The sequence below is a fragment of the Capsicum annuum genome, chromosome 9 (genome assembly GCF_002878395.1).
Source record: "Capsicum annuum cultivar UCD-10X-F1 chromosome 9, UCD10Xv1.1, whole genome shotgun sequence".
Lineage (NCBI taxonomy): Eukaryota > Viridiplantae > Streptophyta > Magnoliopsida > Solanales > Solanaceae > Capsicum > Capsicum annuum.
This window is the reverse complement of record NC_061119.1, coordinates 154,168,863-154,179,438: the sequence shown is the minus strand read 5'-3', so window position 1 is coordinate 154,179,438 and position 10,576 is coordinate 154,168,863. Positions and strand designations below refer to the sequence as shown.

General features: G+C 34.6%; 1 protein-coding gene and 1 long non-coding RNA gene across 4 annotated transcripts; one reads left to right on the top strand and one right to left on the bottom strand.

Moving 5' to 3' along the window:
- The first annotated feature begins 479 nt into the window (after positions 1–479).
- Positions 480–6,920, top strand: LOC107853519 (probable F-box protein At2g36090). 3 transcript variants are annotated; one of them, XM_047397049.1, is made up of 3 exons: positions 480–714; positions 851–1,942; positions 5,609–6,920. In XM_047397049.1, exons 2-3 carry the CDS (start codon positions 1,834–1,836, stop codon positions 6,748–6,750), a joined length of 1,251 nt encoding a protein of 416 aa, XP_047253005.1. In that variant the 5' UTR covers positions 480–714; positions 851–1,833; the 3' UTR covers positions 6,751–6,920. The 3 variants fall into 3 exon arrangements, with proteins under 3 accessions (XP_047253005.1, XP_047253006.1, XP_016553994.1); XM_047397050.1 differs by having other exon boundaries at positions 486–714; positions 1,740–1,942; XM_016698508.2 differs by lacking the exon at positions 851–1,942 and having other exon boundaries at positions 487–714.
- A 142-nt stretch (positions 6,921–7,062) lies between these two features.
- Positions 7,063–10,064, bottom strand: LOC107853520. Its single transcript, XR_001669795.2, has 5 exons — positions 9,693–10,064; positions 8,721–8,865; positions 7,630–7,797; positions 7,420–7,510; positions 7,063–7,344 (listed from the first exon to the last, which is right to left on the bottom strand). It is a non-coding gene; the product is annotated as an uncharacterized LOC107853520 (long non-coding RNA).
- Positions 10,065–10,576: the final 512 nt, after the last annotated feature.

Sequence of the window (10,576 nt, the reverse complement as noted above, 5' to 3'; positions counted from 1 at the left end):
TTCTAAAATTCTTATTAAAATTGGATTTTTTTTATAAAGTCACACAAAATATTAATCTCTAGAATATTTGTTAGCAAAAATGATTGCAAACATCGTTGAACCATTCAAAATAAATTAACTTTATCTTCTATTAGTTTTTTGCTAAAAATGCTCTCCTATTAGTCAAATAACTTCAAAATATCGTTCATATAAACAAAAAATAAAATAGTGAATATTTAGTTGAAAAATTAATACTGATAATTAAATTCTATATAAAATATATAAACCTGTCAGACATAACAAAAATAAATTTAACCTATAGTTCACTTATTTTTAACCTTTTTCCGTTGATATTATATGGTTTACATGGTTAAATTCGTGGGTGGGGTCCAAATAAGCTGCTCTTGTGACCAAAATACGTGGCAGAACAGTGGAGTTCTTGATTGTTCATTTGAAATGTCCACATAAATACTTGTTTTTCTGCATTATTGTGTCATATTGTGTTCTACAAACTTTTTGAGATTCATTTTGTTGGATTATTATCCACAATAATTACAAAGGGCCCTTATAAATATCTTCTTCTTACACTTTAAAGAAAGTGACTCTTGAACCCCTTTCTCTTCAATTACAATTTCTCTTCTTTTGTTCTTCTTGAATTACAAGTTTTGGAAATTTGCCCAAGATTATCTCCTTTTCTAGCAGAAGCAGTAGTTTGGTGAGCTCCACAGTTCCCAGGTGTGTTTACGCTTCATTTTTTTGTTTTTTATTTTCAAGATTTTGTGCTTTTTTACTTGGGATTATTTGTAGGTTTCTGGTTTTTGGTTAATTTAGTGACATTGATTTGTTGGTAAAGTTGCCTTCATGTCACCAGGAGGTGGTTACGGTTTCAAGCCGTGGAAACACAAGGTAAAACTAGTACAATTTGAGTTCAGGCCCGGCCCTTCTTTGAACCCGCACATAGTGGCAGCAGGCTGCCTGCCTTTTTTTGATTTGTTGGTGGAAAAATGTGTATGCTGCTGAAATTTTTTAATTCCCTTGTTATGTTGTTTAGTTTTGTTAGTTATAGAACCCAAGAAATTAGTGAAGGCATTTATTTGATTGGGAAAATGGTTTAAAGTTCAGTTTTTTTATTTTCACTAGAATGTTGCTTTGATGTTGAGCACTAAGGACGTCCTTTCTGCCACTAAATGTTTTCCATATTCAGCAACTAAACAATATTGTACTTAATGTGTCTGTTTATTCCTTGTTCTGACTCCTGAGTAAATGATGCTTTCACATGTTTTCAGGAGATTTTTTGGTATTAATAATTCCGTATTTTTGGGGATTAAAAATAAAGGCGTGGATGGGAGTGGGGTGAGGAAGACGTTTTGTACTGATAGTTCTGTTTTCCTTCAGACTTGTGGAACAGAAGGGGCTTTGGTAGTTAGATTTAAACTTGGTTTCATATTCAGGCGCAATTTAGCAACGAGTTTTGGGGGTTTGTTGTGACTTGTAAGAAAGCCTTTGAGATTGATGGTTTGATTATATTCCTACTTTGTTTTCTGATGCAAGGCAGCTGTTAATTTATTGAAGAATTTAGATGGCAAACTCACTTTTTTCCTTGCAAATTGGACTATATGTAGCTCAGTTTGGCAGTTGGACTATATCTTGACTTCATAGTCTCTGGTGGTTTTGGGTTAGCATTGGCTATAGTCAATTTGCGAGCATTGTCCTAGTTCTAAATTAGGATAGAACGTAATCTGTCACCTTCTGCCCCCCAGGTTTTGCACAAACTATTCAAGAAGAGTGTGTGATAATGCTCTTAACAAGAGGAAAAAAAAAGGAAGAAAATTAGAAGTGGAAGTAGAGAGAATAATGTTGGAGCTTGGATGGCCGTGGAAATTGGAACCTTCGCAAAAATGGATCAAAATTTCCCCTTTCACAGACCATGATCAATATTCAGCGTCAAAGCTTTTGTTTAGCGGTTAGTCAGCATTCAATATCTTGACATTTTACTATAAAAGTCCTTATCTTGTGGGACTGCTATTGGTCTTCCTTCATTACCTAGAGTCAGAATGAAACAGACAAGATACGACACTTGTTAGCTTATGACTGGCTGGTATGGTGAAGAAAAAGATCATCTCGAAAACCAAGATTTCCTTCAGTAACTAAAATTTAGAGATCTAGTATATTTATTAATCAGCCACAAGCCTTGAAATTATGCCAGCTTTTGACCATATCCAGTTCTCAGCCCAGTTTCAAGGTGTTTAGAGGTACTTGATTTCAGGAGTAGCTAGCTGCAAAAGAGATCTTAAAGTAGAGGACAACAAACAATCAGAGTTCCTTTGAGAATAGCGTGAAACACGAAAATGTTTTACTCTAATCAACTTTGAGGCCAAACATTGAAATTCCTTCTCTAATATTATCTTATTAAATGGCACCCAAGGGTGTGGCCTAGTGGTTCAATGAAGTTGGGTTGAGCACCATTTGGTCTCAGGTTCAATTTCCAACAGAGACAAACACTAGGTAATTTCTTCCCATCTTTTCTAGCCTTGGTGGACAGAGATGGTGGACAGAGATACCTGGTACCTGGTGCTGGTGGGAGGTGGCAGGTATCCCGTGGAATTAGTCGAGGTGCGCGCAAGCTGGCCCGGACACCACGGTTGTCAAAAAAAAAATCTTATTAAATGTGAGTGGAATTGGATTGCCATAGCTTTAAGTTCAGCATCATTTATATCAATTAACAATTGCTCAAGGAATACTAATGTATTGAATTTTTGTTAGAGATAACCTTCTAATATAATTGCCAATGTGACTTATAAAAAAGAATTGCCAATTTTTGATTTAGAACTAAGAGGAGTCTGAATGTCTGATGCCAGTTACAGGGTCAATGAAGCTGCAATAGTCGAATGTGTAGGTATTGTATTTGATCTAACTTTCAAATATAATTGCCAATGTTGATTTTGAAACAAGAGGTGTTCGATTGGTTCATGCAAGATGAGTCTGATTTGGTCGTGAGTGTATTGCATCCTTATAGCACAAGAAGATTTGGATACCTTAGAGGTCTATTAAGCTCCTAGGCGTTTACCATAAGATCGTACCAGAGAGAACAGGAAATTTTCTTATCTACTCTGAAGGGTAAGATGATTACTTTTACTAATGCCATGCTTTCTGAATTTGATTAGAAATTATGTGGGACCACATAATTTTTTGCCTTTGTCGCCTAACTGGACTCTAGGATGGCTCTATGATTTAGAAATTGAACAACAACATATCCAGTGTATTCCACATAGTGGGGCCTGGGGAGGGTAAAATACATTCCATACCACTACCTCAGAAGCGAGATAGAGAGGCTTGATTTAGAAACTGAAACGTGTATAAAATTCTCTCTGTCCCCCCTTTTTCTTTGACGATGTATTATTTTAAGCCAGCTTGTTATTTCAAAGTTATGGTAAAATGTGGATTCTACAGATTCATAGGTCTCTTAGGGTTACGATATTCAAGGATTTTGTTTGGGCATTTTAAGTAATTTATTATGTCATTAAATGTTCTTAGAATATGGATTTCATGGTAAGAATGAGAACTTTTCAGAAAGACAGGGGGAATTCGATTGGGCATCGTAAATAAGTCACAATGTCATAAAATGTTCTTATAAAATGAATTTCATGGCATGGAGGAGAATTTTTAAGAAAGAAACTGCAGATACTTTCCTGTTTACCTGTGTTGTGTTACTCAGTCGGCAAAATTATAGTTGTCAATATTGTAAATCTTGTAATATATCATAAGTTATCCTAATATACATGTCATAATTAAAAAAAGAAAATAAAACGACCTTTCTTGTGGATAACCATCCATGCCTTCTGCTAGCTCACTTGAACACCTTTTTGACAAAGATTAATGTAGACGAGGTCGAGATACAATAGTACAATAGTAGGAATTATGACAATGGACCCAAAAACCTTTGAACTAAATTTATTGCTTTCTTTCAATGTCAGTATCATCATTATCATATTATGAGCCAAGATGAATATTATTTTACTCAAGAAAACTCAGAATCACAAACATCTCATATAGATAATAGGGTACTGCCTGCCAGAATTTAAGGTACAGATGAGATTGACACATTAAATAGTTACATATGGTTGGTTGGGTGCTTCATAGTATCTTAACAGCTATAATTGTGCATTTTTAAGAATCTAAACTAATCCCTAGTTTAAAAAACAAATAATAGGGTCCCCTGTAATTCTCTTGTTAAGTATCGAGGAATACACTTTTTCAAGAAAATGAACGTTATCTTGCGTAAGAAGTGGAAAGAAATCTAAAATTTTATGAAACCAGAAATCTTTCGTTTGGAGCTTATTTCGTCTATGTAAGGTTTCTCTCGAGTCTAATTGGATCCGACGTAAACTTGTGAGAGTTTGGCTATTGCAGGTTTTAGGAGAGGTAGAGGTACGTCTAAGAAGAACTGGGGAGAGCTGATTAAACAGAACATACACATATTCAGCTTACAGGGGTTTGGAGGTTGATTATTAGGGTATAGGGGTAGTAGACTAGTAGGTAGCCTTGTGTTCTACTTTTACGAGGAAGAGGCGGGGAGCTAGTTTCCTCTTCTTATCTTATCCTTTTTTTAGTACTCTTACTTAGTATTCCGCATAGTACCCCTATTCTTCAGTTTTATTGTCACTCTGTTTGCTTTGTTTATCTTGCTATTCTGCTATAGTATTTTCTTGTCTATCCTGTTTTTATTACTGTTCTTTTGATCCGAGGGTCTATCAGAGAAAATCTCCCTACTCCACCAAGGTAGGGATAAGGTCTGCGTACATCCTACCCTGTCCAGATTCCACTTGTGCGATAGTACTGTTGGCTTCCCAGATTTACAGATTGTTTATGAAATCAGATGCATGTCTGGAGTTGCTGTATTATCTTGCGTACTAGATTAAGCCTTCATAAAAACTGCTCTATCTGGAGTTTCTAGTAGGCTAGTAAGCTACATCACCTATTTTTAATTGATAAGTGAAAAGCTTCATAGATCATTTTTAATACATCTTAAGCTTCAAGTTTGCCTACTACTTTGATGCACAAATAGCCTGGAAATGGGAAGTCAAAGACGGTTGAAATAATAGTTTCCTCTAATATATGTTGTAGGATGCATTTACCCTTTCTGTTTCTTGATAACCTGTGGATGTAGCCTCTTTCTCCCTGTATTTTGAAAATAACTGCTGAATAGCGAAGGAAAATATGGCATACTATGCTTCCTTGTATAGTGGACAGTTTGGAAATAAATGAATTTAAGATGTTCGGAGAATAGGAAAGAGCAGATTAGCAAAATTTAGCTTAATTGTATTCTTTTGCTTTCGTTATGGTGTTCATGGGAATTTAGATTTTGCTAAGTTCTCTTCAGAAGTGAGGAATGTACTCTTGTGCTTATTGATGTACATATTCAGCACAATCTTACTGCTGCTTGATCAATAAAGTTATACCTTTACCAACCCAATAAAAAGAACATCAAGTTGGAGGTGTCTGCCTTGAGAAGTATGGGCCTGGATTGGACTACTTCTGGTGTTGAGTTGGCAGCTACTATTCCTGGTTATTAAATAAGTTGGCCTGCCTTTGTCTATCTGTTTAATCTTCACTGTCTGATTTTATTTAGATGACCTGAGGATTATGGCCACATCAGTTACATCTGCTGAAAGCACAGGATCCTTAAGTAGTGATCTGTTCTACGACATACTCAGGCGTCTTGATGGTGCAACTTTGGCTAGTGCTGCCTGTGCATGTGAAGCATTCTGCTCGATTTCCAAGGAAGAGAAGCTTTGGGAAAATGTATGCTCTTCTATGTGGCCTTCAACCAACAGGGATGACGTCAAAGGATTAATATCTTCTATTGGTGGATTTAAAAAATTCTATGCTGATTGCTTCCCCCTTATTGTGAACAAGGAAGTGCCTGAATTTCAATGGAATGAATATCTCGAGTATTCTGAAGAATTGACCGAAGCGGAATACTATGGTGACATGGATGACTTTGAAATTGTTGCTCCATCAGATTTTGTCTCTATTGTCGATGTAAGATACAAAGATAAAACAATATGTTCAAAAGTCCTTTGGGGCATTCCTAACGCAAACGGGTTCCCACATTGGTTTTACAGCTGTCCATTTCGAATTGATCTTTTTACGTACACTACCAGAGATGATGAACATGCGGAGGAAGTTACTCTATCAGTTTCTGATGGATTGCCTCCAATTACATCTATGGAGAAAGAGAGGAAAGATGGTAAGCTCTGGCAAGAGCTCAGGGACGGAATACGCCTTAGTTGGATTGTTGTGAATACCAAAATAAAACAAGCTGCTAATCTCTCGAGCTGGAGTTCCCTAGGAGGGCAAAGACATTGGCCAACAGATAAGGACTTCCTGCTTCGTTTTGGTTCAGTTCTTCCTGCCAAGGACATTCTACCTTGTCAAGCTGTGGAATGTATCGTCCTTATGAAGTTCAGAGTGATCTATTCAGAAGCGGGAGGTATACCGACAACTCTCAAACTGACAGAACTAAGCATGCAATTGGGAGACATGGAAGGTGCTCATCTAAATGGTAGAAACAGTTTGCTTGTCCTCAAGGATGCATTGAGCAGCAAACGGAGCAAGAATTACAACGAGACACTCGAATCATGTCAACTGTATTCAAAGGTGCAAAGTGAGCTAAGGGAAGAAAAAATGAGAAATGAGAGTAGGTTAGATAGACTTTATATATTAGGAGGCATTATGACCTGCATCACAGTATGTTTCTATTTGTGGTGACATGAGTTACTATGTTTTTCATCCTCGATGTTGCTGTGTAATATTTTTGGTCATCGTGACAGTTCTCTCCGCTCTGACGTTGTTGATGTAAATGCGATTTTGACCAGCAAATGGCCTGCTGACTTTTCCAACCTCCCTTAGTAAATATTTGTTGCCATTTATTTGGACCATTTCTGGATTTGTGCTTGTCATTCTTGTGTGTCATGCTAATAAATTTATTAGATGTCCCCGAAGGGATTAATTGTGTTAGAACAAATATTAGCTGCTGTAGCTACACAATTATATTGATACTAGACGGGAGAGCCCGCGCAATAAAAAACACGCATTGATTTTTATGTGAAGTAATGAAAACATTCTGATATTGTTAAAAATACATCACAACAAACATACATGAGCTTACCATTAGGAGAAGTGAACACTATTGTAAGGCTACAGAACAAGATGGAGAAGTAGCAACTTTGTGGCTATTAGATAAAACTAAAGGGATAAAGGGGCAAGAGGAGATTGTTATTAGGAACAACTGAATTCAGCACTATCGTGGAGACCCTCTTGCAGTGAGGATTAGCAGCCTTGAATGTTTGCCTAAACTCATCCCTGCATGTTTTTTGTTATGTTAAACTACTGATAACTTCTTAAACACAAACTCAAAACAAAGGAGTGAGGGACTACATGAACACAAACAAAGCAGTAGGAGGGCGTTTTGGAGCATTTGGGTTTCTTTTTCCTTTTAACCTTTGGCTCTGTTGATTTCTCTTTTTTCCTGAATAACATTACATAGTATGTAAGTACAATATCAAAAATGCAGTTAACTGTTAAAGAGGTAACGACAAGGACAACCATAAAACAATAGTAACACTAATATAAGAAGTAGAAAATTACTTTGCTGCTGGTTTCTTTGTTTCACTGTACAAACAAACAGGAACAACCAAATCCACCAAGATTCCAAGAATATGAAATTTGGCCAATAGGATGAATTGAAAGTGAAAAGAGATAACATAGGCAAAAGTGCTAATCAATGCAATGGGTACATCTTTGTTGCATTCTTCACTGCAATAATGAAAGAAAAACTCATAAAACCCTTCTAGAAGGAATAAAACCACAACACAATTCACGACTGCTCATATACACTCACTTTATTTATACATTATGATCATGGTTGCAGCCTTTATACATGTATTTACAAATTACGTAAGCCGGTATTTGAAAAGCCAAAATAGTAAGACAAAAATTTCAACAGTGGATGCAAAGTAAAACATATAGTAGCAATAGAGTGTGGTTGATTGTGTCATACACAAATGCTAAATTTGATTTTTGGCACTCACCCATCCCTTCAAATTAGATAACGAAAAGACCTTGATAATGACATCATATACACATATTCAAAAGAAGAAAAAGAGTGATTTTTTCAAATTTGAATGAGTAAATGGTGAACAATAGTTTATGACAAACTATAAAAATTTATTTGATTGCTCAACTCGCCAACATCCACAATGTTCACATATAAATTCTATAACATTTACCATGCATATTGTACTTCCTCTCTCTCTCTCTATATATATATATATTTCTAGACCTAATCCATTATGTATATATTATCCCCAGAGATAATTTTTCAATAGAAATATTGTAAGCTTATGTAGTTATCAAATGTACTGAAAAATCAATGTTTATTTTATTGAAGTGGTTTAATTTTCGATATTTTAAGAATATTTATAGAATTACAACCCACAAGTCTATCATGTAAAATCCTCAAAGATCAGAAACGGGAGTAAAAGCACGCAATCTTCTTATTCTTTTTAGTGAAGAAGCAAAGAAATAAAGATGATCGCTCAACTTAGCTGGCGAATATAGTATTACATCTGACAGGAGAGGTAAGTGATGCACTACATTTTCACAAAAATGAAACGACTTGTAAAATCTGAAAATTTCACCAACCTAAGAACTAAATAATTGTGGAGAGAAAGCAATACCTCAGTGGAAGTGACTGTGATAATGAATTGATCGTAATCAGCTCACTTGTTTATTTTTCACTTTTAATCGAAGTTTTTCCTTTGCCAATAACGTAAAATTGAAATTAAAGGAATCACAATCAAGCACCTAATGAGAAAGCCAAACCTGAAAGTCGAAAATAATTCTTCAAAAAATGTCAATATGCTTGGTAAAGGAAAAGAACAATTGAGAGAAGTGTTATATCGCTACTGCTATTTTTGTATAGCTTCTAATGCAGACACTAATTTTGATTTTCCTTTATATATATAGTTATCCTTAAAAAAATATTTTAACAGTCATCCCTCGTATTTCATTCATCATCTTATTTCTGGTTTGGTGCAGTTAAGTTCATTTTCTTTATTGAAGTGTTGTCTTTATTTATTCTTTGTATTACTGCATTTTTGAACACATCAAAGCTACTCTATTAGAAATACAAGAATCTTTTTCTTGATTCTTGGGACTTGAGGCAGTAGCTCTAAAAGTGTTAGCATACTTAATCTGTCTCTTCTGATTACTGTGAAACCAAGCTCACAACATGATCGATGGCTAAAACCTTTTTGCTTGTCATCATCATAATCAACACAGTAATCAATAATATACTCCTCTCATAATAATATATTCCTCCCATGTTGAAATTTATTCACTCATACCACAAAAAATTAAAATCCAAACATGTAGCTTGATTGGAGCATTTTAACAAGCAGTTAGACAACAAAATAACATAATTAATGGTTTTGCATAAGTATGATGTTGATCTTTCTTTTTCTCCAAAGTATCAGACGATAAAACGAAAGAGCGAATAAAAAATATACCCCACAATTTATTTTTCCTAAATTACTCTCACTGAATAAGCTGAAATTGAACTCAAAGGAATCGTACGCAAGCAGACAAAATGAACCTAAAAGCAGACTAATCAACACACAGAGAATCGAAAGAGATACATACATACATACCTGAAAATGGAGAAGCAGAGCACAGAAGATGTAAAAGAAATAATTTAACTGTTGGAAATGGAGAAGAAGAGCCCAGAAATGTGAGAAAAGCAATATAAGTTGTTGTGTATAGAAAATAAGGCAGGCACGTGTATTTCTGTGGAAATACCACATCAAATAACCAAACTAAAAAGACTACAATACCCCCTTAATTGGAACATGCAAAGACTAAAATGTCCCTATGAAGAAGCACACGTGAAAACCATCACCTATGTGCTGCACTCACATTTATATATAATAGTAACTAGTAAATGGGAACAAGTGTGTTGCATGTTTATTTCAATTATACTCCCTCCATTCCTTTTAACTATTTTATTTAGATTGTTTTTGTATTCTATTTTAAGTGCTCTTTTAATCTTTCAAGAATAATTTCATTAAAATCATCTTATTTTATCCTTGTACAAAGTTCAAATTACCAAGATCATTAATTAAGCAGAAATTAGGAGTGTGCTCAACCTAAATTTAATAAGAGGTATAATAGTAAAAGTGTTTAAATTTTATAGGAGTAAGAAATTTATTAAGAAATATGCTCAACCTAAATAGAATACTTAAAAAGAATGAAGTAACAAAATATCTTTGTTCTTAATTAGTTTATGAGTTATATGATTTATGTTCTTATTCAAATTCTTAGTATTAACTCATTCCTTTCAATTATTTTAGTCTAAAAATGATAAGTTAATTCTTCATTATGCGGTAACATTAAAAAAGGAACTTTAGCTTTTGCTCTTTCTTTAATTTACTAGTTAATTGTACGTGTACTTTGCATTAATTAATAATAAATATGTATTAACAGAATAAACTATTGCATACACAATTCGAAATAAAAAAAGATTTATGCAGTGTAA

Excerpts from the sequence above, each read along its gene's own strand:
- LOC107853519 (XM_047397049.1), top strand. The coding sequence starts at position 1,834 with ATGTTGGAGCTTGGATGGCCGTGGAAATTGGAACCTTCGCAAAAATGG. Across the intron at positions 1,943-5,608 it reads GTCAAAGCTTTTGTTTAGCG|ATGACCTGAGGATTATGGCC; the intron begins GTTAGTCAGCAT and ends GATTTTATTTAG.